We start from the raw sequence: 26,795 nt of genomic DNA on the forward strand, positions 1-26,795 counted from the left end.
AGGCCAGGAGGCTAGCAGTGCTACAGTGTGAGGAGGAGGCAGTGTTGAGAGCATTGGAAGCTGCTGAACGCCTGTTTGCCTCAGTAGAAGCGCGGCAATTGCCCTAGGACGCCTAGCAGGGGCGCCTCGCGTGGATCGACTGGGGCCTGTCGTCGGGTGGGAAGGCAGTGGTTGCGGAGTCGCGTCTGCAGCAGCAACATGGCAGTGTGTGTGGCGTACTGGGATAGTGTGACAGTGTTGTGATTAGGGCCCACCACTGTGGTTTGGGACGATGGACATTATAACCTTGAGTAGGTCTGTGGTGACAGCGTTCTGGTCTGGCCCTATAGCAGGTTTGGGTGTGATGTTGACAAACAGAGTTGGAAGGTTAGTGTGGGAGCAGTAAGGATGGGGGGGTTCCTTTGTGGTTCTGGGTATTGGGACAGGCCTGGTTTGGGTCTCACTCTGTGTGTTGTTGACTCCTGTTCGGCAGCATAGTAGCATGACCCAGCTGGGTGTGGTGGGCTAACAGGGTTGTGTTGTTTGGCAGGGAGTCAAGCAAAGCTCTTGGCCTCCCTCAGATGTGATGTTATTGATTCCCCGCTGGGAGAAAGAAAGAGGGTGTGTTTGGTGAGCAGCAGAGACGTAAACAGAGGGACTGTGGGAGTGTGTGTAATGTGTACAGGCAGGGAGTGTGTAGTGTTGTTTTTACAGCTTGTTCTTTTGTTGTTTATATATAGACATTTTACATACATGGCATTATTAGTAAAAATGTAAAAAATTCATTGCATGAATGAAGTAATCTGTCATCAAGGCAAAGGGTGGCTACTTTGAAGAATCTCAAACATAAAATATATTTTGATTTGTTTAACACTTTTTAACGTCACTCCATGATTCCATGTGTCATTTCATAGTTTTGATGCCTTCACTATTATTCTACAATGTAGAAAATAAAGAAAAACCCCCTTGAATGAGTAGGTGTGTCCAAACTTTTCACTGCTAATGTATATACTTATAATTCATGTGATTTTTCAGCCATTCCTGAACCTGTGACCAGAAACAAGCCACATACTGTAGGGGCAATTCCAGAATAAGTTATCTAATAATTCTGTCTCTTCCTAGCAAAATCTGCAGAGCTCAGGTCGTTGTGTGCCCCATATACATAACGTCTGTCATTTAAATTGAAGAAAAAACAAACAACTTCAGTTCTGAATCAAATGTTGTTTTGCGTATCAGTTCGTAAACCATGTGGCATGGAATCGGCACGTCGAGAATCTCTTTCCAACTATTTTTGCAACCGCAGTCAACATTTTGGTCCCCCCACCAAACAGAAAGTTGCTAATTCTGGTCTTTGATAACGGGAAGAAAAAACAACTTCCCTATCTTCTCCCCCTTCCGCTTCCCTCTTCCTGTTAGTGTGTAGGGTCTGGCCAGATGGGCTGCAGGGTGGAATCATGGGAACAACCGGGGGGTGGGGGGGGGGGTGGGGGTGGAACAGAGAAGGAGAGAGACAGATGCTGAATACCAAACCAGTCCCAGCCCTCCATTTGCACGACAAATGTCCCAAAACGGAGGGAGTGAAATTGATCGAGGGTGTACGGTTGAATTGTTACCGAGGTCGACACGGTATATTGTAAAACGACAGGGAGAATTGTTATTTTGAAATTCATGCTCGTTTCATCATGTGGAATATGGAATTGCATCATTCGAGTCCCGATTGCTTCCAGAAGTTGATGGGTTTATTTGATATTCTTCTCGCCAGTCTGGAATTCGACAAACATGAGGGCCTTCCGGGTGAGGTGGTAGGGGGCGAGCGAGAGGTCGGGGCTGCTTTCTCTCGACCAGCTCCAGTGCTCTGTTAACAGTATGTCCGTTCCAGCACGCAGGCCTTCTCTCCTAGTAAACGAGTAACGCTATCCCATAACCCCATCATCCCTTTGACAGGCCTAGTAAACAAGTTCAACGTACCTGTGCCACGCCCCATATGGGAGAGGTCACCACCTCGCTGTTCTCGATGACCCAGATACACCGACTCCCTTACTAACATTAGCAGCATGTTGCATTTTATGCCGCCATCAAGCAATCCTATTTCATAGGCCCATATACTGTGCGTGCCGGCTGTTTTATACATCACCCTGGGGATTCTTGTGGTGCTGGATGAAGTGGTCATGTCCCAGCCCTGTTGACCCGCGCCCTGTAACATGTATAGTGCTGCTGACTTGAACCAGACTATACAAACTATTCAGGAGCACAGGGCTGTCCATACAAACCACTAGCCTCGCTTAGGTGGCATTGACTGACTCATTCATAACTGCCAGGGCACGTTTGGAAGTGTGTGTGTGTGTGTGTGTGTGTGTGTGTGTGAGAGAGAGTGAGAGACACAGGGGTATAGTGTTACCCCTGTGGCTTTTTCGATGTGTTCTGTCTGTTCCATGCAGAGCACCCCTGCCCATCCCCGTATGATATGGAGTTGTCTTATCTATCCTGTTGCCTCGTCACTTCACCCCTAGCTATATGTACAGTACATAGCTACCACAATGACCTCGTACCCCTGCACAACGACTCGGTCCTGGTACTCTCTGTATTATAGCATGTTCATTTTTTATTCGTTATTCCCTGTGTATTTATTTCTATACATTTTATTTATTTTATATTTATCTCTGGACAAAGGAAGTATTTCAACTGTTAGTCTACACCTGTTGTTTACGAAGCATGTGACAAATAACATAAGATTTGATTGTTGCTTCTCAGTTCTGTGGCTCGGGGATGGGTTATCTTAACACTGACCCCCAGTCAGCTGTGAATTTGATTTGACAGCTGCTCACTGAGATATCTTCATTTTGCACCGTTTAGAATGAATCTTTTTTTCGAAAACTCTCTGTCAGTACATTTTAACCGCTTGATATCTGAAATAGGATTCTGGATTATATACAGTGAGGTCTGAAATGATTGACATAGCCCTAAGACACGCTAACCTCTCGCCGTTACCAATGACACGAGAGGTTAGCGTGTCCTAGAGATATGGCCTTTGACCCTCCTGAAACTTTCTCACTCATCATTGTTCACGATTCGTTCAGGATTTTCCGTAATAATTGTAGTATCCACATGAATGTAAAGTGGTATAGAAACATATATTCTATTCTTATTTACACTAAAAGTGACTCCAAAAATGACACAGTACATTATTCACCATTCAATTCTATTGGGCACAAAGTCATTTGAAAACATTAGTCTCATGATATAGCACATTATTTTAATTATTTACTTAATATAGTCATTATTGCTCATCCTTATCAAGGGTGTTAATTATTTTGGAGCCCACTGTATGTGTGTATGTGTTTGCCATGTGACCAGCATGGTTTTCTCAGAATAGTGAGTGTGTGTGAGAGCCACACACACACACACACAACAGGAAACGGTTAATTACCCCCCTTCCCCCTAACTCACCACCCAGTTGCCAGGTGTGTATGTGCATGTTTGCCTGTGTATGTGCGTGCCCCCCCCCCCCCCCCCCCCCCCCATTCCCTTTGTGCCATCCTTAACGGTTCACTGAATAGAGTTTTCCACTGGGGGCACACCTGCAGCCTATCACTATGCAAAGATAAATCTGTTTTGTCAGCATTTATTTAACAACTTGGGTGTGACACCATATAGCAATTCCGTAGACTACACATGATACGTCTCTCACTCTCATATGCGTCAAGACGGTACATCAGTGTCTCCAAGATTACCTTGGTTTTTAGAGATGGTGAAATGATACAAAAAAGAAGAAGATAGGAATGAGGTATTCATCTATTCTTTCTGTCTGTCTGTTGTAGTTCCCAGAGTGCGGCTTCTATGGCATCTATGACAAGATCCTGCTATTTAAACATGACACAGGCACCAACAACATCCTGCAGCTGGTCAAGGCTCCCCAGGACATCCAGGAGGGAGACCTGGTGGAGGTGGTGCTCTCCGGTGGGTAGCAGTCTCTCATCCACTTCTGCTCTCTTTTCATCCGCCCGTCCCTCTTCTCCCCTTACTCATCCTGTCATCCGCCCGTCCCTCTTCTCCCTTACTCATCCTTTCATCCGCCCGTCCTCTTCTCCCTTACTCATCCTTTCATCCACCCGTCCCCTTCTCCCCTTACTCATCCTTTCATCCGCCCGTCCTCTTCTCCCTTACTCATCCACCCGTCCCCTTCTCCCCTTATTCATCCTTTCATCCGCCCGTCCCCTTCTCCCTTACTCATCCACCCGTCCCCTTCTCCCCTTATTCATCCTTTCATCCGCCCGTCCCCTTCTCCCTTATTCATCCACCCATGCCCTTCTCCCTTACTCATCCACCCGTTCCCTTCTCCCCTTACTCATCCTTTCATCCGCCCACCCCCTTCTCCCTTACTCATCCTTTCATCCACCCATCCTCGTCTTCCTGCTCCCCTCCTCTTTTTTCTGATCCCCTCGGCCTCTTATTCCTCCGAACCCTCTCTGTTCCTATCCCTTGTATCCTTATGGAACGCTAAGTAGAGCCACAGGGAACATGCATAACACCATGCACTCAACACCATATGTGTTTGGACAATTTGCCTCTGTACTCCAGCATTTTGGATTTGGGCCAAAGATAATCAGAAACGCAACCAAAACAACCTGTAAATGCATCCACTTGCAGAGTCACACGCTTCATGTAATCATTGTGTGCAGGGAATATAGGACCAAATACGACACTTTTGGCTACTTTTGAAGTGTTTGACTACACTATAAGTGCATTTGTCCAAATACTGATGACTCCTGCAAATGGGGACTAGATACAAACAGCGCTTTCATTTCTATCCGGAAAAAAAAAACAAATATGTATGAAAATACCCTCAAATGAAAGGTGACATTCTGTAATGTTGCCTGTGAAACATGTGGTCTCAACTCCAAAAGGCTGAAGTACGAAACATATTCACAGACAGTATATCATTGCTAATGTGTTTGACAGGTTGATACCCAGGTTGATGCCCAGATTGACTGTTGTGTTCTCTGTTGTGTTGTACGTCTGCAGCTGCGGCCACCTTCGAGGACTTCCAGATTCGGCCTCATGCCCTGAACGTCCACTCGTACCGTGCCCCGGCCTTCTGCGACCACTGTGGAGAGATGCTGTTTGGACTGGTCAGACAGGGCCTCAAATGTGACGGTATGAGAGAGAGAGAGAGAGTGAGAGGAGGGGAGGAGGAGGGGGGCCTGTTCAGCTTGCCCGTTAAGAACTTTGTCTGACGAAGGATATGGGTTTATATTTACATTAAGCGACTTACTAACTGTGAGCATTCATCTCAAGATAGCTAGGTGGGAAAACCACATCTCAGTATTCTTTCTCAAATACAGTTGCTATCAGCAAAGTCATTTCCCCTTCGTGGGTGAGCTCATCTCCCCATCTCCTCCCCCTTCCTTTCTCTCTATCACGCTGTCTCTCTTTCTCTCTCTCTCTCTCTCTCTCTCTCTCTCTCTCTCTATATATATATATATATATATATATATATATATATATATATATATATATATATATATATATATATCCGTCTCTCCCCTCTCTCTCTCTATATATATCCGTCTCTCCTCTCTCTCTCTCTCTCTCTATACATATCCGTCTCCCTTCTTTCTCTCTCTCTCTATATATCCGTCTCTCCCCTCTCTCTCTCTCTCTCTCTCTCTATTACGCTGTCTCTTTCTCTCTTTCTCTCTTTCTCTCTTTCTCTCTCTCTCTTTCTCTCTCTCTCTCTCTCTCTCTCTCTCATTTATATATATATATATATATATCCGTCTCTCTCTCTCTCTCTCTTATATATATCCGTCTCTCCCCTCTCTCTCTCTCTCTTTCTCTCTCTCTGCCCCCTTCCCCCCTTGCAGGCTGTGGACTGAACTACCACAAGCGCTGTGCCTTCAGCATCCCCAACAACTGCAGCGGCGCTCGCAAGCGGCGCCTGTCCACCACATCTCTGACCAGTAGCCCGTCACTGCGTCTGTCCACCAGCGAGTCCCTGAGCAGCGTGGGGACCAGCTCAGTCAGCACCTGCATGGAGGATGCCAGCCTGATCCGCTCTCACACCACCCAGACGCCCCCGAACTCCACCTGTACCGCGTCAGCGTCCCTGGGCCTGTCCACCAGCGCCTCCATCACCAGACCCATGGCCCGCACCAACACTCACATGGTGAGCCAACGCTCGCATTCTATTTCAATTCAATATATGCAAGAAGTCATGTGACGCGTGGCTTTTCAGGAACATTTGAGTGATGTCGGTTTACAACCGTGGCTCTGTGCAGTAGTTAAGGGGAAAGCCAGCGCTCTGATTTACATAGGTAGAAATGCCACTGATAGATCTGTGTAAGTCTAGTTTCTTGGTCTCCTTGCGTCCCCTTCCAGCCGCGGACCCCCAGCGAGGCGCGGCGGTTCTACACGGGCCGGCCGGTGCACCTGGACAAGATCTTGATGAGCAAAGTGAAGGTGCCGCACACGTTCGCCGTGCACTCCTACACGCGCCCCACCGTGTGCCAGTACTGCAAGAGGCTGCTCCGGGGCCTCTTCCGACAAGGGCTGCAATGCAAAGGTTAGTATGGAGTCAAAGGTTAGTGTGGGGGCCCCAGGGGTTTATCAAGAGGGGGATAAACGTATTTGGAGTGCATATTGGGAGGAAGATGACTGTCTTAACAATGCCGCTGATTGTTCGCGTTGTGTCGTAGACTGCAAGTTCAACTGCCACAAGCGCTGTGCGTACAAGGTTCCCAACGACTGCCTGGGGGAGACCATAGGAGGTAAAGCTGACAAAACACATCTTTGTTGTGTCACGTTGTGTCATGTTTTATCGGGTTGTGTCACATTGTGTCATGTTTTATCGGGTTGTGTCACATTGTGTCATGTTTTATCGGGTTGTGTCACATTGTGTCATGTTGTACCATGATTTGTCATGTTGTGTCATGTTTCATCGGGTTGTGTCACATTGTGTCATGTTGTACCATGATTTGTCATGTTGTGTCATGTTTCATCGGGTTGTGTCACATTGTGTCATGTTGTGTCATGTTGTGTCACGTTGTGTCATGTTGTGTCATGTTTCATCGGGTTGTGTCACATTGTGTCATGTTGTGTCATGTTGTGTCACGTTGTGTCATGTTGTACCATGATTTGTCATGTTGTGTCACGTTGTGTCACGTTGTGTCACGTTTCATCGGGTTGTGTCACGTTGTGTCATGTTGTACCATGATTTGTCATGTTGTGTCATGTTTCATCGGGTTGTGTCACGTTGTGTCATGTTGTACCATGATTTGTCCAGCCGCACTTGAGAGGACGTTGTCTACAGCAGGGAGGGTTAACTTTGATGGGGGGGGTGGGGGCCACACAAAAAATGAAACTCGTCATGCGGGGCGGCAGTGGCTTGTGGGCCTGCGTACCCACATCCATATCCCCAATATTATATACAGTATTAGTACTTATATGGAGCACTAATATTATATAGTACTTACTTTGCGCATTTTATTTATTTTATCAGACAACGCAAGTGGTAAGTACAGCCTACGTACGTACTGGTATAGTGGGGTGTTGTAATGGAAGGTGGTGTTACCCTGTTTTCTCTGTCTATTCTCTAGATCAATTTGTAGTCATGTGTGGCTGGCTCTGTCCTCCTCTCTCCTCCAGACATGTTGAGTCCCAGTGTGGACCACGAGGTGCCTATGGACTACAGCAGTGAGTATGCCGACTCAGACAAGTCTTCTCTGATGGACGATTCAGACGAGGCCTGCAGCATCCCTGGCTCTTTCTCCCCCGAGAGCAGCCAGGATGGGGTCGGCGGGGACCAGAGGTACGCGCGTACGCTCACGCACACTAACGCCCACACGCATCACACCCGCCGACCACCTAACCCTGTCCCGCTTGTTCCTCAGCGCTAACATCCCGTTGATGAGGGTGGTTCAGTCCATGAGGCAGACCACCCGTCGCTCCAGCACATCCATCAAAGAGGGCTGGGTGGTGCACTACAGCAACAAGGACACACTGGTAATGCTACTGACTGACTGACTGACCGACTGACAATGTGAGACATTTTCTGTACCACACCAGATTCTATTCTCTATTCTCTCTCTCTCTCTCTCTCTCTCTCTCTCTCTCTCTCAACTTTTGCATACAATACATTTTCTCTACCACACCAAATGTTACTTCTTTACTACTTCTTTTCTAAAACGTTCCTTTATTTTTTATTCTACTCTATTTTAAGGGTACCTAATTAACATGAATATATATATTTCTTACACATCCTGTTTTGTGTGCTTCTTCTTTTACCAGGTACTGCAGGAATGTCTACCAATGGCTATCCGATTAAACTCAACGATTTACGCTAGAATTGTGCGGCGACTAGTGTGGGCGGACTGGAGCTCCACATTAACTTCACATAAAAGGATGTTTTTATCAAAAAATGACTGATTTCAGCACCCAAGGAATAGCCCGCAATTACACACCACATAGTTCTGTGTAAATGGGGGCTATTCTTTGGGTGCTAAAATCAATCGTTTACATTTAAAAATATATATATATATTTTAAAAATTGTGACGTCAGAGCTCCAGTCCGCCTAGTCATCATCACTAGTCGCCGCTCTAGTCATCATCACTAGTCGCCGCTCAACGCCATCATAAAACGTTGAAGTTGAGTTTAGTCAGCTAGCCAATCACATGCCCATCCTGTTGTGACAAATTACACTGGTCACTCAAAAAAAATACTTTAAAAGTACAAATAGTGCTCACTTTAGATTAGGGACTGCAAAAAGACTTAACTAATGATTAGTAAATGGTTTATACATGTAATAATACATGTTGTAGTAATGAGTAATACATGGTGAACACGTACAAATGCTGTAGAAAGGGTTTATTAGGTTCCCTTACAATAGTGTTTCCACTCCTTCTTTTCTAGAACTTTCAGAGAAGCTTTCTCCTCCACCTTTGTTCTCCGCGACATTGACACACCGTTTATCATTCTCCCCTACCCCTCCAGTCCTCCGCCTCTTCTTCACAATGTTTTCGGTCGGAGTTTCTCTTACCTCTGCAACTTTGACCTTCCCCTTTTTAATGCTCTCGTTAATGCTCTCCCTTTTTTCATCTGTGTGAAAGTGTGTGTGTGTGTCTCCGGCTGAGTGGGATAGATAGTGTATACCTGCTCCCCGCCGCACGAAAACACCCGGGAGACGTGTGTTGAATTCACATCCGCAGCCCTTTTTTCTCTCTTCTTCTCTTTCTCCTTCCTCTTAGAAAGTGTTGCTGTTTACCTGAACTCAGGCCTGAGACACTTTCTGCCTTCTCAAAGCCAACCTGTCCTGGCTTTACTGACACTGTCACTGTCTCTTTTCTCCTTCTCTCTTCCTACCGTTCCCTTTCGTTCCCTCTCCTCCACCCATCAGCTGGCCCGCCTCATCCTTCTCCTTGTCCACTCTTCCTGGACCACAGCTTAACCTCTGACCCCCTCAGTGAACCTTGGTTGACCCCTTTTACCCCCCTGTCCCCTCCTACTCCTCCGGCACCCCCCACAGAGAAAGCGGCACTACTGGCGTCTGGACTGCAAGTGCATCATCTTGTTCCAGAACAACACCACCAACAAGTACTATAAGGTATTGTATTCTCCAGCTCCGCTCAACTAGGTTAGCAAGCCAATAAACTTCACAGGTACTATGTGAGTCGGGTCTCAGTCAATCGATCAGTCAACTTTATTTTATAGAGCCTTTTTTTTTATACATCGGTAGTGGTCACAAAGTGCTTATACAGATACCCAGCCTAAAACTCAGAAGAGAAAGCGATACAGATGTGTAGACACTCTCACATACATTGACCTGGTGAAAGTCTACACACCCCTTGCGGAGTTTTCACATTTTTCTGCCTTAAAATGTCATCTAAAAAGGGATTGAAAAAAACAAACAATCCTATTGATCTACACAACCTATTCCACATTTTCAAAGTAAAAAAAAAATTTGATTGCACTTGTCTTCACATGATTGATTGCGTACATCCCCTGGCCTCACGTCCTTCCCCCCCGTCCTGTAGGAGATCCCTCTGTCTGAGATTCTGGAGGTGCGCCCCGCAGGTGACTTCACCCTGGTCCCGCCGGGCACCAGCCCCCACTGCTTCGAGCTTGTCATGGGCACCATGCGCTACTTTGTAGGGGAGGACCCCAACGTCCACCCCCCCGCCCTGCCCCCCAACACCCCCCAGGCCTTCCCCCCCACACCCCCCTCCCCCAGCAACGTGGTGCCCAATAGCGGCGTGGGGCGGGAGGTGGCCAAGGCGTGGGAGGGCGCCATTCGCCAGGCCCTCATGCCAGTCATCTTCCAGGATGCACCACCGGTAGAGGGACACACTCCTCACAGTAAGATATAATATCACCTTACAATAATAATATGTTAATTTAGCGAAACTTTAATTCCCAAGTTTCTTAGTTCTTAACGTTAGCCATCTGAAGAACAGAATCACGAGGTCTGGATCTGATCTCAGTCCTGCTCTTAGTCTGGATTTAGTGTGTGTGTGTGTGTGTGGGGGGGGGACTGGTGTTGTGGGAGATTAACAGTGAAAGGCTTCTGAGTGGTATGCAGTCCATAGCTCAAGGAACTCAGAAGCTTGTTTTCAGAGCTCTTTGCACGCGCACACACACACACACACACACACACTGTTTTCAGAGCTCTTTGCATGCGCGCACACACACACACACACACACACACACACACACACGAGCGTGTGCTCAATCATTCTGTAGTGACCCCACATAAGCTCAGGTGGAAGTCCTGTATATGTTAGTGTGGATGGTTAGCATTTTTGACTTTGATCCGCAGGACAGGCTTCAGTCAGCATCTCAGTGTCCAACAGTGTGATCCAGGAGAACGTGGTGAGTCGTCTCTTGCCACGCGGTCGTAATACACCATCGTACATTATACCCGTTCACAATCATTACCCAGGACTTTGTAGTGATGATGATGGTGATGATGCTTTTTAAAAAATCAATTTCTCCTCCAGGACATTGGTATGGTGTACCAGATATTTGCAGATGAAATCCTCGGCTCTGGCCAGTTTGGAGTGGTGTATGGGGGTGAGTGTCCCTAATCGTCTACACTCTCTGTTTTGAGTCGTTGAATCTCAGTTAATCAGACTCCTGTAATTTCCTCTCTTCTCCCCCCCCCCCCCGCCACCAGGGAAGCACAGGAAGACAGGGCGCGACGTGGCGGTGAAGGTGATTGACAAGCTGCGCTTCCCCACCAAGCAGGAGAGCCAGCTGAGGAACGAGGTGGCCATACTGCAGGTGACCACCAGGGGGAGACGCAGAAACACATTTTCAACGGGTCTCCCACTACAAGTCTAGTTCATCAGCTAATTGTTGGCTGGCTGGTGACTTACTGCTGCCACACAAGCGTTGCATCCCAAATGGCACCATATTTTTACCCCGATAAAAAGTAGTGCAATATGTAGGGAATGGGGTGCCATTTGGCATGCAAACCTCAAATACACTACACGCTATCAGCAACAAAAGAGTGATCAAATTAAGGTCCAACGTCTGTACAGGCCACGAGGGTTCATTTTTACATCATGGGGTTGTCATGCCAACTGCATTCAATTACATTGGCAGGTTTTGCAGCATCGTTATCAGCTCTATGGGGTGTAGTTAGATAAAGGTCAGTAAACACTGCCTTCACACTATACTCTAACTAACTGATACTCATTCTAAATCTCTCTCACTCTTCCATCCCCTCCGCTCTACCTCTCTTTTTCTTTCTCTTCCGCCCTGTGTGTCACTCCCCCCTCTTCTTCTGCCCGTTCTCTCTCTCTCTTCTTCTCTCTCTGTCTCTCGCACTTTTTCCCCACTTTCCCCACGCTTTCCCTCTCTCGCTCAAACCCCTCCCCCTCTCCCTCCTCCCCCTCCCTCTCTCCATCTCCCAGAGTCTACGTCACCTGGGCATAGTGAACCTGGAGTGTATGTTTGAGACTCCAGAGAAGGTGTTTGTGGTGATGGAGAAGCTCCATGGAGACATGTTGGAGATGATCCTGTCCAGTGAGAAAGGACGGCTCCCAGAGAGGCTCACCAAGTTCCTCATCACACAGGTGTGTGTGTGTGTGTGTGTGTGTGTGTGCGTGCACTCTTGCTCCCATATGGGGGGAAAAATACATTTAAAATTGTATTTTTCATAATCCTTTTAGGATACATGTGAAATATTTACAATCGGGCAATTCATGTATTTGTCCAATTGAAATGTTCCACGAAATGAGTGCCTTTTGATAAGTTAAGTAACAATTATGCACTAATATTGAATTTGTAAATGTCTGTTTATATGAAATGAAGTCCCCTGAAAACGGAAGATTTTAACCCCCTCGAAATACTCCAGGTTTTCACCGTAGTTAGGTTTCCATCCAATTGGCGACAGATTCTCATGCGAATATTTAAAAAATCTCCATAAAGAAAACATGTGCATTTTCCCACCGGTGGTTCCACCAAACTGACTTGTTGCGGATAAAAAATCAGTGTGTGATGACGTAGTGCAAACAAAATTAGATTTTAGATTTTAAAATTAGATTTTTTCTTGTTCTGAATAAAAATCTACATTTCAATGTGTTTCCATCGCATTTTTAACTCTACGGAAAGTTTTGTCACAAAAAAAGCTGTTATGACAAAACAAATGTACCTACTCTGGTCTTGGTACACACGCTCAACAGCCAACAGCTCACAGATACATTGCGGGTAGGCTGTGCAGGTAGGCTAGTCTACATGATGAGATTCTTATGGATAAGAGCGAGGCTATTTGTATTTGTCAAACAGTAGTCAAGCATCGATCGTCATGTCACCAGAATAAGACCCTCGATATTTATTGGAAAGGAGCGTTATAAAGCTATAATCACCGTGCACTTTCGCCACCCTGTGAAGTTCATCGTAACTTATTTCATCTGTAGCCTAGTAAACTGCATGGTTACCCCAGTCGTAGTGGGAGGATCACACAACATAACATTGCGTGACTTCAATATGACGGTTATTATATCCAATATTTGAGCAAAAAGGCATTTTGCTCCATTTCTCACATAATTAATTTTACCGACACAAAAAGATCCCACCATGTTGAACAAACAAACGATCTGTCGCCATTTATAAAATTGTACCAAAACTTCCTGTTTCCACTGCAGCTGTCGTGATGTTTTTTAATATTTTTTAAATAGGGTATGACTTTACTCGCAAAACAACTGTGGATGGAAACTTGTTTTTTTGTAAAGCCTTAGTTTTTGTGTTAACTTATTTCTGAATAATATTCTGTATTTAATGTGATTTAATGATTTGTCTACATATGTCCCTCCTTTTAAGGTCTACCCCGTTACGGGAACCAAACTGGTTTTACTATGATGAAACTATTCCTTTTTTTAAAAATATATATTTATTTGAAAATAAACATTGAACATCTACCAGTCAAATCATAGTATAATAGCAGCTTATCTGGTTCTACTTTGTCCATTTTCTGCTGTTTTGTGGTGAAAAACTGAGCGGGTCGAGCATAACACATAAACCTTGTTTACCTATACATAGGCAGGCTAGAAATGTTTGAACAATTACATGTTTTTTTCTCTTGCATTTACGGTAATTGCCCTTCCCTGTTGCACATAACAAGCTTCCATTACCCTTGTCACATGGGGATTCATGGCTGATTTAACTTGTAATTACCAGTTGGAGTGCGTTCAAGGGATTTTCCCCAGATGTGGTAAATCCCCACTTCCCCCTTGGTTACAAACGCACCCCAACACAGCTAACCATCCACTGTAGAGCCGTATAATACCCCTTCTTGGAAGCAGAAGACCTAGACCTACACTTTGACATATTGCGGAGTTGTGCGATGTATAGATTTAGTTTGAATCGGTATTTTCAGCTGTTTGAAGCTGGTGTACAAAACTGAACGTAAAAGATGCAAGAAACGAAACTTAAGAACGGGAAGCATAGAAATTGCACACACAGAACAGATCTACTGCTTCTTTGACTTGCTTGCAATGAGAATGACAGATCTCACATTTCTATGTGAATTTGTTTTATTCTGGTCACAAGATAATTGATGCTTGGCTGCCCTTTGGAAAAAAATAAAATAAAATCTTATAAAAATAAAATTGTTTTGGTCCATAATAATCTCATTATGTAGGCAATACACTGAGTATACCAAACATTAAGAACACCTGCTCTTTCCATGAGATAGCCTGACCAGGTGAAAGCTATGATCACTTGTTAAATCCACTTCAATCAGTTTAGATGAAGGGGAGGAGACAGGTTAAAGAAGGATTTTTGAGCCTTGAGACAACTGAGACGGATTGTGTATGTGTGCCATTCAGAGGGTGCATGGGCAAGACAAAATATTTAAGTGCCTTTTGAACGGGGTATGGTAGTAGGTGCCAGGCGCACCGGATTGTGTGGAGAAATGCAACGCTGCTGGGTTTTTCACGTTCATATTTGTGATCATTGTTGAGTGGTCCCTGCAGTGTACTATCGCAAATATGTGATTTGGAACAGTAGCAACAGAACGTATGATGCAGAAAACATTTCTAAACAATGTTTTGTACTGATGGAAAATTAAGTTATTCACAACTCTATTCCTCAATTTCATATTTCATTGTAAAAGATAAATACGAACTTCATCGTGAAAGATAAATGCGAACTCCAAGCATCACACAGAACACATCCACAGCCAAACTCAATCCATGAACCAGTCTAAACAACAAAAATAAAACACAAGTTAGCGAGCGAACAGCTAGATTTGTTTACAATGTACCACATCTCTGGCAGGCACAACGAGAGACGTGTCAGCTAACAGCAGATAAATTGTTTACGACGGCAGCCATGTTTGTTTGTGTTTGACAAGTGAAAATTCCCTAATCCCAGAATGCCATTCACTATAAAACACAAGTACTCAAAGTCAAAGATGGGCCTAGTTTAGCCACTTTGGCAACTCAATATTAGGAAGGTGTTCCTAATGTTTGATATACTCAGTGTACGTGTTCTCTAGCCAACAGCAGATAGTTGTGAGAAAACCTTCCGTAGAGTTGAAAATGTGATGGAAACCCATTTAACTTGTATTTTCTACCTTGTATTTTTTATTCAGTACTTGGGAATTTTAACCACAAAATGTATTTTTTTTTTGTGCACTGCGTCATCACAGGACACCCTTTCATCCTTTCATCTGCAACAAGTCAATTTGATGGAAACACATCTCTGGTGGGGAAAATGCCGATTTTAGAATATTCACAGTCAAATCTGTGCCAATTTGGATGGAAACCTAACTACTGATCAATACGTAACGAGTCATTTAAGAAGCCAAATTAGTAACCCGTTTAGCCACCCTGTAGACTAGATGTCACAGCCACGCATTTCTGGAATATGGTCAGGCAGTACATGCATTTTTTAGCAGAGATTCAAATTTGAAATGCATTTGAAATATATATAAAAAAAGATTTGATACTGTTTTGGATACAGTTAAAAAAACAAACAATTTAAGCCGCAATGTTCATATTCGCTTGAGGGTTTGCTGGTCACCGTTTCGTGTTGCTTTACTCCACAGATCACTCACTATGTAACACACACGTTCTAGGTGTATGTGTTTTTTTTCGGGGGTGTATTCTCACTCTCTGTGTGTTTTTTTTTTTTTTTTTTAGTTTCTTGTTACGACCCAGAAAGTCAAAGCCAAATCCGGGTTTGTTTGTGTGTGTAGATTCTGGCAGCTCTGAGAAACCTGCACTTTAAGAACATCGTCCACTGTGATCTGAAGCCTGAGAATGTCCTGCTGGCCTCTGCCGAGCCCTTCCCCCAGGTACAGAACCCTGTCATCGCACTATCACACAGACTCTACACATCCAAGCTAATGTAGACAGCCCTTTACTCCATGTAATGCACCTTCATGCATAGTATACAAATTCACCCTGACTTTATTCTACTCCAAAGTAGCGATACATGCAGTATTTCTTCTTCTTATTTACTCCCTCTCACTCTTGTCTGTCTCCCCCCCCCCCAGGTGAAGCTGTGTGACTTTGGCTTTGCCCGTATCATTGGTGAGAAGTCGTTCAGGCGTTCGGTGGTGGGCACCCCGGCCTACCTGGCCCCAGAGGTGCTCCTCAACCAGGGCTATAACCGCTCCCTGGACATGTGGTCTGTAGGAGTCATCATGTACGTCAGCCTCAGTGGCACCTTCCCCTTCAACGAGGATGAGGACATCAACGACCAGATCCACAACGCTGCCTTCATGTACCCACCCAACCCCTGGAAACAGATCTCACCTGATGGTAAGACACACACACACTTGCACCGTTAAATGGCCAATGCAAGGTCTTGTGCATGGTTAAGTATAGCCAAATATACAGATTATTTTGGCATACACATACTGTTCTCACCTGTGTCCCTGTGTTTCTCTTCAGCCACTGACCTGATCAACAACCTGCTCCAGGTGAAGATGAGGAAACGCTACAGCGTGGACAAGAGCCTGAGTCACTCCTATCTACAGGTACGCTAGTCAACAGAATCATGGTGGCTATACAGAAGTCCATTACCTACAGTGGAGACACAAGGCCCCCTAACTTACTTATTTATCATGTTTCTCTCCATCCTCAAACCTCTTGTCTCATCCACTTCCCTCCTTCTATGCTCTTATCTTCTTCCCCCTCATGCCTATCCTCCCTCCCTCCCTCCTTCCCTCCCTCCCTCCCTCCCCCCCCCCCCCTCCCTCCTCTCCAGGACTACCAGACGTGGTTGGATCTGAGGGAGCTGGAGACCAAGCTGGGTGAGCGCTACATCACCCATGAGAGCGACGACTGCCGCTGGCAGATGTTTGCCCGCGAGCACACGCTCCCCTACCCGGCCCACCTGGTTCCCCCTCTGCCTGCGCCTGGCTCCGACGATGAGGCCGGGGAGGATGCAGACATGCAGGGACTCACCGAGAGGGTCAGCATACTCTGAGAACCTGGAGAACCAGCAGAACCAGGACCCACGAGGGCCCAAGGGACTCAAGACTGACCCAGGGAAGAGGAGGGGAGTGTGGGGAGCGAGTGGAGAGACAGAGGGGCTGGCTGGATGGATAGTTGGAGGTCTGGGGAGGGTGAGGCTGGGAGGTTTAGCTGTAGAACAGCGCCTTCTATAGACATGATCCCGCCCCTGTCCGTCTACTAATGGTGTCCCACTCTTGCCCAAGCCTGTCCAATCTCCAGACCCCATCCTTGACCACTCTCTCTTCAACCCTAGAACTCTTTGAGTTTAACAGACTGCTCTTCTATATCCCACAAGGACATACTGTATCCAGTGGTCAGGGGATGTGTAGAATATCGCTGCTGCAGTGTGCTCATTCAGTCTAAACTGCAGTATGGCAAAGGTCAGTTTGGATGAGAGAGAGAGAGAGATGGGGATGGAGAGGGAGAGAGACAGACAAAAAAAAACATTAAGGACTCGATCGATCCACTAATGCGTAACTTATACCCACCCATAAACAAATCCGTATGAACCGTTCCTTTTTATTTTCATTGAATGTGATGAGTGGAATCGCCCTGCATGTGCTGTCAGACCTGTTTGCTGCAGACCAGTCATTTAGTGCCTGTGACTGGTAGATAAAAGGCTTATAACTGTAGGCAGCAGACCAGTGCTTGTGGGGTGTCATGGTCTCAGAGGAAATCTGCAGTTCAAATGACAGCAAAGAAAACAAAGCCAGAAATGGATGTAGTAATCGAAGATTGCCCCTTTTAAAACTGTCGTCTGATACAGTGGCTTACGAAAGTATTCACACCCCTTGGCATTTTTCCTATTTTGTTGCCTTAAAACCTGGAATTAAAATGATTTTGGGTGGGGTTGTATATAATTTGATTTACACAACATGCCTACCACTTTGAAAACGCAAAATATTTTTTATTGTGCAACAAGAAATAAGACAAAAAAAACAGGACTTGAGCGTGCATAACTATTCACCCCACTAAAGTCAAGACTTTATAGTGCCACCTTTTGCAGCAATTACAGCTGCAAGTCTCTTGGAGTATGTCTCTATAAGCTTGGCACATCTAGCCACTGGGATATTTGCCCATTCTTCAAGGCAAAACTGCTCCAGCTCCTTCAAGTTGGATGGGTTCCGCTGGTGTACAGCAATCTTTAAGTTATATCACAGATTCTCAATTGGATTGAGGTCTGGGCTTTGACAAGGCCATTCCAAGACATTTAAATGTTCCCCTTAAACCACTTGAGTGTTGCTTTAGCAGTATGCTTAGGGTCATTGTCCTGCTGGAAGGTGAACCTCCATCCCAGTCTCAAATCTCTGGAAGACTGAAACCGGTTTCCCTCAAGAATTTCCCTGTATTTAGCTCCATCCATCATTCCATCAATTCTGACCAGTTTCCCAGTCCCTACCGATGAAAAACATCCACGCAGCATGATGCTGCCACCACCATGCTTCACTGTGGGGATGGTATTCTCGGGGTGATGAGGTGTTGGGTTTGCGCCAGACATAGCGCTTTCCTTGATGGTCAAAAAGCTAAATCTGACCAGAGTATCTTCTCCCATACGCCTTTTGGCAAACACCAAATGCGTTTGCTTATTTTTTTATTTAAGCAATGGCTTTTTTTCTGGCCACTCTTCCGTAAAGCCCAGCTCTGTGGAGCATATGGCTTAAAGTGGTCCTATGGACAGATACTGCAATCCCCGCTGTGGAGCTTTGCAGCTCCTTCAGAGTTATCTTTGGTCTCTTTGTTGCCTCTGATTAATGCCCTCCTTGCCTGGTCTGTGAGTTTTGGTGGGTGGCCCTCTCTTGGCAGGTTTGTTCTGGTGCCATATTCTTTCCATTTTTTTAATAATGGGTTTAATGGTGCTCCGTGGGATGCTCAAAGTTTCTGATCTTTTTTTTATAACCCAACTCTGATCTGTACGTCTCCACAACTTTGTCCCTGATCTGTTTGGAGAGCTCCTTGGTCTTCATGGTGCCGCTTGCTTGGTGGTGCCCCTTGCTTAGTGGTGTTGCAGACTCTGGGGCCTTTCAGAACAGGTGTATATATACTGAGATCATGTAACAGATCATGTGACACTTAGATTGCACACAGGTGGCCTTTATTTAACTAATTATGTGACTTCTGAAGGAAATTGGTTGCACCAGATCTTATTTAGGGGCTTCGTTGCAAAGGGGGTGAATACGTATGCACACACAGCTTTTCCGTTTTTTGTTTTTTCACTCCACCAATTTGGACTCTTTTGTGTATGACCATTACATGAAATCCAAATAAAAATCTACTTCAATTACAGGTTGTAATGCAACAAAATAGGGAAATATTCACGGAACTGTCCTGGTTGGTGCAACACCATTTTTGATGATGACTTATTAGGGAAGACTAGAGACTACTCGTCTTCCGGAAGTGCTAAATCACAAGCCATGGTGGTTCGAGTGGGCCCTAGACCTGTAGACAGACACTGCTATGATGGAGGCAATGTGGACGTTTTCTGAATTGTTTGTCATGGACACCATTAAACACCAATGGGCAGTCGGGGGGGGGGGGGGGGATGCTATTGCTCTTTTAGATACTGTAGAAAGATGTTAAAGTGTGGGAGGAGGGCTATGATATTGATGACTGACTATGAACCTAGCGTGTCAACAAGTTGCGTGTCCATGTGAAGTAGATTTGTCTAGGAGAAAAGCATAGTTATGAAGGACTATTAATGTACACGTATAACCATGTCTCTATGTAGTGTGATCGATGTATGCCTGGCGAATGTAAACCTATCGAAGATCCCGGCATTTATATGTAACATCAGTACAAACCTTGACATACCATTTTTCATCTGTGTCATTTTATTCAGCGCGTTGCCTCTTGAACAATGAGACGGAAGATTAGGGGGGGGGCATATGGAAAACTTGGGAGAATTACAGGGGTGAATAATGATGGTTGTGCATGCCACTCGTATCTAGATCAAATTGCGCCCCGGCATGTATGTTTTTGTGACATGCATCAGTGGTGCTCATCAGACATTATCTGCTCAGAGTTTCCATCACACTGCAACACATACAGTATGTGGATTGAATGACCGATTGAGAGAGAGAAATACACAGAGAGAGCGAGAGCGTCGACAATGCTTAATAATCAACGCGTGTGGGATGAGATTTTCCACGTAAGATGTTTTCTCCCCTTCTGATTGACAGGCCAATATCTGCCTACTTAATACATCTTCATCACATTTTGGGGGTTCTGCTTCCAAGGCCTTTTCACAGCCTGTCAATCAGCTCTCCTAGATCTCGAGTGTAAATGCCATACTACAGATGGGAGAGAACTGGGGCTTCAGATAGACATGGCTTCCAACTGCCTTCCATTCAATTCTCATGGTTTAGAAGTCGGTAGTGCGAAACTCATTCCATGCTGAGCCGAGTGTCTGTTGATTCTTGTTATTTTCTTTCAATTTGTGTCCACTTTAGACCTAGACAACCAGGTAAGGGGATTTCCTAACTAATCCGTGACCTTAATTGATCAATCATGTACAATAGAGGAGAGAAAACCGCAGACACTCGTCCCTCCATGAAATGAGTTTGACACCTGTGCCACTTGTCAGGATACAAAGCCAGCTTTTTGCATGATTCTACACGGGCATATTATGAGAGCCTTGTGGCCAGCTGTGAAGGAAAGTACCTGCTATATATATATATGCCATTTAGCAGATGCTTATTTCACATTTGCATATGGTGGACCCAGCTGGAATTGAAACCACGACTCTTGACGTTGCAAGCCCCCATGCTCTACCGACTTAGCTGCACAGGACCAAACTGAATGGTGAGAGTTCTTCACTAGCCTGCTGGGTCTGACAGAGGAACACTTGTTACTCCTACTGGTTGGTAAGTGGCAATCTCACACAGCAGGTAAAAAGGACATCACACTCTGAACTTATTGGTGGCAACAATAAACCCATCAAACATGAGTTCAAATACTTCGGTATTTGTTATTTAAATATGTATTTTCTGTGTATTTGAGTATTTTCAAATAATCAACTACTTCTATTGGAATTATTTGAAAGATCTGTCAAATAATTTCCTATAAAAAGCCTACCATTTGAAAGTGTATTTGAATACTTATTTCAAATCCTATTTTCAAATACCAGGGTTAAATGAATGTATTGGAGTGAGGGTATTTGAGTATTTTCAAATACTTTCCAAGTGAATTTCCAAATACATTCAACTGTCTTTTCAATAAAAACAACATAGAAATAAACCCAAAAAGTCTTTGAAAGTCATTTAAATACACAAAATAGTATTTTAAACTAGGTATGAAACCCATACTTGTTAAATTATGCGACGTGATCCAGAAAGATGGTTCCTTCACAGTCAAGTTATGGAAGGGGGTATTTCAATGAGAGGACTCTGCCTAGACCTTTAGCTGCCATGGCAACAGACAATAGGCCTACAGTATACATTTTTAGACTTAGTTCAGTTTTCCTCTCGGTACAATGCCAAACATGGTCATGAGTTAGGAGTCATCACACGCACACAGACACATGGAAACACACACACACACACACACCTACACTAACTATTTTTTACTTTTTTTTTAAGTACAGTGCTGGATGTCATTGTGACATTGTAATCCCTCTCATATATACTGTATCTCAGAAACAGACCAGGCCAGCGCTCACCTCTATGCATCCACCCACCTTGTCCTACAGAGTTTCTAATAATGGGCTGATATATCCCTGTTTTGACCCACGTAACGTACAGCCATATTGATTTAAGACTTCATAACAAATGTTAAATGTATGTCGTTTGACAACTACTTTGGCAAAGCAAGTGGAACTGATAATGGAAAGCTTAAGTTGCTCTACTACGCACAGATAATGTGGAAGAATACATGACCTGTCCATTATCATATTTTTTTCCAGCTCAAACAAAATATAGTATAACATGGATACATGTGACACGTTGTTTGGCTCTAAAATACCAACTACACTTTTACAAAAGATAAACAGTGTCACGCTGGAGGTTAAATGCATCATGATTCATCAACCATTTATCTGCAAAAAATAAATACAGATTTAAAAAAAAAAAAGAAAGAAAAGTGAGATGAACAAACAGCGTAAAGATATGTGAAGCTGAAGCATGTGTAATCATAGCAGAGCTATCTGTCCTCCAAGCTGAGGGCTTGTTTACCATACAGCCGTGATTGGACAGCTGCAGTCATCAGAAAAACAGTCCCTGGTTAGCTAACACAGGACTCGACTTGGCACCAGCTGCTCTGCGGACTGTCAGCCAGGGTGATGTGGCTAGAATCATAAGTAGCATGATGGTGCCATGGTGAATTCTGTGCCCCTATGTGCATCTGTGACCAGTAGCTGTTTCCAGGCACTAAAAAGGTTATATGTTAGATTTTAGAGAAGATTATAAACATGGGCAAGTTTACTTTTTTTTTTTTTACCCATACAGGAAATTAGATGGCCTAGTGGTGATGGATGTCACGTGCCAGTGATCGGTCTATTCAGTCTTAAATGTCTTCAAACAGAGAACACACAATGCCCTGTTATCAACCTAGATTACACGGTAGAGACATCCTGTCCAAGATCTTATTTTGCACAACTTCCTGAATTTGCTGTGGATAAGTTGACACTATTGGTAACTGTAGAGCAGGGATTCTTGAAAGTCGGGACAGTCCTTATCCGGCAGGGAAACTTTTTTTTTTTTTAAGTTGACATTTTTGCATTTGGTTACATTATTTGACCTTAAACATTTTACAAGGGGAAATGTTCAATATTATTCATTTCCATGTCAACTTTATACCCAGAAATGCCCTTTCAATGCCCTTTCAAACTCTCCGAAAAAGTGTTTTGGCTAGTCAACTTTCAGTGGACACCCCTCCTAAAACCCCACGTTTCATTTTGGTTGTTGTCAGTGACTCTTTGTTAGTTTCCCCTTTTGTATGGGCGACATTTTTCTGGCAGCTTCATTAAATAGTACAATCAAAACACCAGTCTCAATGTCAACCGTGAAGGGGTGACTCCGGGATACTGGCCTTCTAGGCAGAGTTCCTCTGTCCAGTGTCTGTGATCTTTAACCCATCTTAATCTTTTCTTCTTATTGGCCAGTCTGAGATATGGCTTTTTCTTTGCAACTCTGCCTAGAAGGCCAGCATCCCAGAGTCGCCTCTTCACCGTTGACGTTGAGACTGGTGTTTTGCGGGTACTATTTAATGAAGCTGCCAGTTGAGGACTTGTGAGGCGTCTGTTTCTCAAACTAGACACTCTAATGTACTTGTCCTCTTGCTTAGTTGTACACCGGGGCTTCCCACTCTTTCTATTCTGGTTAGGGCCAGTTTGCGCTGTTCTGTGAAGGGATTAGTACACAGCGTTTGTACGAGATTTTGATTTTCTTGGCAATTTCTCGCATGGAATAGCCTTAATTTCTCAGAACAAGGACAAACCGACAAGTTTCAGAAGAAAGGTCTTTGTTTCTGGCCATTTTGAGCCTGAAATCGAACCCACAAATGCTGATGCTCCAGATACTCAACTAGTCTAAAGAAGGTCAGTTTTATTGCTTCTTTAATCAGAACAACAGTTTTCAGCTGTGTTAACATAATTGCAAAAGGGGTTTCTAATGATCAATTAGCCTTTTAAAATGATCAACTTAGATTAGCTAACACAACATGCCATTGGAACACAGGAGTGATGGTTGCTGACGCAAGAGTACAAAAAAGGGCACCTCCTCCATTGGCCCCGCCTCTGGAATGGGAGCCGAACTACTGGTTCAATGACATACCTCGGGTTCAGGCACCACCCCCAGATGAAGGGGAGGATGAGTCATCAAGCAAGACGGAGGGAGTCAAACCAGAAGTAGAGTTTGACTGGGTGAGCTTGACGGAAGATTTGGGTTTAGATGATGCATAGACACAGCCACCCGAAGTACTGCAACTAATAATAGCACTGCCACCTCACGACACAGCCACCCGAAGTACTGCAACTAATAATAGCACTGCTGCGACACGCTCACAGCGGCATTTTCAGTGCTAGGCTACGCTGTGAAAAAAACATAATTCAGAGCATGGGTTGACTTGGTCCCGACAAAAGAGTATATAAGAAGCATGCCTTCAACAGATAGGCATGATAGTGCTACTTGACTTAACACTGACAGACAGCTTGTGATACTTCAACTATCATCAACCTAAAAGGTCATATCTGACTTTCATACTCTAGAACAATTGTATCTCTTGACTTCTGATTTCTGAACGAGACAAACTGAGACAACTACCCTCTACACCCCTGTTGCTTAAAGATATCCACCCCTTAACCGGGGTAGATAAATAGCATCAGTGGCTTTACAAAGGGTCTTGATCTCAAACCGTTCTCTTCACTAATCAGTAAATCATAGGAGAAACAGATACTGAGTGATTGAATAAGCCTCTAGAGAAATTGTGAGTTGGAAGAATACTCTTTGGGGACCAACCAGGTCAACCTGCTCTAAGGTAATTAACCGCTTGTTGTAATACATATATAAGGCATTAATAGTAGTAAGTGTTTTGATGATTGTTGATGTTATAGATTAAGGACTAAAAATAAACTGTAATAACGTGTACAACTGTGTGAATTGCAAACATTGAATAAAAAGCAGAAACTAGACCCAAAACCCTAGGGGAGAGAACACCTCTGTAACGGTTTTCTTCAGGTGAAAGAGAGTCGGACCAAAATGCAGCGTGGTATTCTTGATACATGTTTAATAAAGAATAAACACGAACAATACAAAAACAACAAACGTAACGTGAAAACCTATACAGCCTATCTGGTGCAAACAGAGACAGGAACAATCACCCACGAAACACTCAAAGAATATGGCTGCCTAAATATGGATCCCAATCAGAGACAACGATAAACACCTGCCTCTGATTGAGAACCACTCTAGACAGCCATAGACTATACTAGATACCCCCACTAAGCCACAAACCCAATACCTAACAAAAAAGACAAAACACACCACATACAAAACCCATGTCACACCCTGGCCTGACCAAATTAATAAAGAAAAATACACAAAATACTAAGACCAGGGCGTGACAACCTCTGACACTCCCAATCTAGGGAAACAAGTCTAGTTTCTACACTAAAGACAATATAATGGTTTGGACAGAATAATCATTTTATTGTAATAGTAAAACTCCATATTAATACTCAAGCAGTATTAGTCGACGGACATAGACTGTAAATCGTAACCAAGGTATAGCTTGCGTGAGTATAGATATAAGAGCATACAAAGGGAAAGCTAAAGTAAAACAAGAGGTACTCTAAGTCTGATTGATATTAGCTAAGATCCCAAAACCAGCCTAACGGCATCACACAAGGCTCATCTCTGATTTAAAAGGGCAGGATACATAACCAGGCCAGTCCGGCGGGCCTGTGAGTCACCTGTTAGCCGGGTGACATAAGAACTTGAGTGAGACGACTTGTATCACTCTCGACGGGGGTACCTTAATAACGGTCCTATAGCAAAATCCCCTACCGCGATAATGCTGATAATGTGCCCCTGCATGCCTATGTAGATATTCCATTCAAAATCAGCTTTTCCTTTAAAAAATGAGGACATTTCTAAGTGACCCAAAACTTTTGAATGGTAGTGTAGCTCTCTCTCTCGTCCCATCTTTCAAGAATCCCTGAGATATCAGTTTCTCCTCTGGGCTACAATGTATTAAGAGCTCTATTCAATCCGATTCGATTTAGCTGACAATCGCATAGAGCTGTTTTGGCGGTGTCAGAGGTGGAACTATAATAGAGGTGTCAAATCTACAAGTGGCCCCTAAAGCAGACATTGCCATTGGCTGCACAGAATCACATGAACAGAAATCCCATGCAGCCTTGTAAACAAGTTAAAGCACTGGAATGTGAGTTGCAATCTACACCTCCATTTAAGATGAACGAAACCCTCATTATTTAGTTGAATGATTTTTCAATTTGAGAGTTATTATTTCTATATGGCCTACACTTACTCGTTCTGAACTTCCAATATGAATGTGGCAGGTGTGGCTTCATGAAAATGATGCACGAGCAGCATCTCACGGAATTGAGTGCTCCAACGCAATTCCCCCTCCGACACAGCCACAATATGCCCTATGTGGGTGTCTGCTATCACACGTTAGCACGTCATCTGATTGAATCTAGGCCTTAGTAATACATTCACATCGTATTTGTAATATCTCCAAACATTCAAAAGGCATGGATGGACATATACACTCTCAGTTGTGCACTCAGAGTAGAGTAAGACCATCACCCATATTTTTCATGACATTTCTACCCAAATTAAATGTTCCTACTTGCTAAGTACAGATGACCTTGGTGCTAACTGTTACAGAATGTTACAGGAGACAGGCATCGCCATAACTACTGTATGATGCAGTGCAGAGTTTTGGCAGACACAGGCAGCAGGAACTAACTGAATTCAGGGAGGAGAGCAGAGGTGGGGCAAGGAGACATGTTGTCCGCAGAAACATGTCAATTCAAATATGCCTGCCTGTCTGCCTGCCTGTCTGTCTGTCTGCCTGTCTCTCTGCCTGCCTGTCTGTCTCTGCCTGCCTGTCTGTCTCTGCCTGCCTGTCTGTCTCTGCCTGCCTGTCTGTCTCTGCCTCCCTCCCTCCCTCCCTCCCTCCCTCGCTCCAGGATGACATACCTGAGGGGGCATAACTACTATTGTGTTACAGCCCTAATAACACAAGATACAAAAATGTATCTGAAATGTAGCCGTGGACATCAACAACCGTCATTTAACAGAATAACACAAGAAAGTAACCCAGTCTTAATTTGTACATATAGTACATCATTAAAGAGAGACTGGGTTGCAAGAAGGATATGTGCCCCACTAGGA

General features: G+C 44.4%; 1 protein-coding gene across 1 annotated transcript in view; it reads left to right on the top strand.

Annotated features, from left to right (window-relative positions):
- Window positions 1–18,059, top strand: part of LOC110507439 (serine/threonine-protein kinase D2) — a 47,916-nt gene extending 29,857 nt beyond the window's left edge. The window contains exons 2-18 of the mRNA XM_036964809.1: window positions 3,798–3,936; window positions 5,002–5,133; window positions 5,844–6,145; window positions 6,358–6,541; window positions 6,675–6,746; window positions 7,624–7,786; window positions 7,869–7,980; window positions 9,501–9,578; window positions 10,009–10,330; window positions 10,791–10,843; window positions 10,972–11,044; window positions 11,148–11,254; window positions 11,890–12,051; window positions 15,678–15,776; window positions 15,978–16,245; window positions 16,378–16,463; window positions 16,694–18,059. Coding sequence (XP_036820704.1) covers window positions 3,798–3,936; window positions 5,002–5,133; window positions 5,844–6,145; window positions 6,358–6,541; window positions 6,675–6,746; window positions 7,624–7,786; window positions 7,869–7,980; window positions 9,501–9,578; window positions 10,009–10,330; window positions 10,791–10,843; window positions 10,972–11,044; window positions 11,148–11,254; window positions 11,890–12,051; window positions 15,678–15,776; window positions 15,978–16,245; window positions 16,378–16,463; window positions 16,694–16,915 — 2,574 coding nt within the window. The 3' untranslated portion in view covers window positions 16,916–18,059. The remainder of the gene's footprint in view (window positions 1–3,797; window positions 3,937–5,001; window positions 5,134–5,843; window positions 6,146–6,357; window positions 6,542–6,674; window positions 6,747–7,623; window positions 7,787–7,868; window positions 7,981–9,500; window positions 9,579–10,008; window positions 10,331–10,790; window positions 10,844–10,971; window positions 11,045–11,147; window positions 11,255–11,889; window positions 12,052–15,677; window positions 15,777–15,977; window positions 16,246–16,377; window positions 16,464–16,693) is intronic.
- Window positions 18,060–26,795: the final 8,736 nt, after the last annotated feature.

The sequence above is a fragment of the Oncorhynchus mykiss genome, chromosome 27, assembly GCF_013265735.2.
Source record: "Oncorhynchus mykiss isolate Arlee chromosome 27, USDA_OmykA_1.1, whole genome shotgun sequence".
Taxonomy (NCBI): Eukaryota; Metazoa; Chordata; class Actinopteri; order Salmoniformes; family Salmonidae; genus Oncorhynchus; species Oncorhynchus mykiss.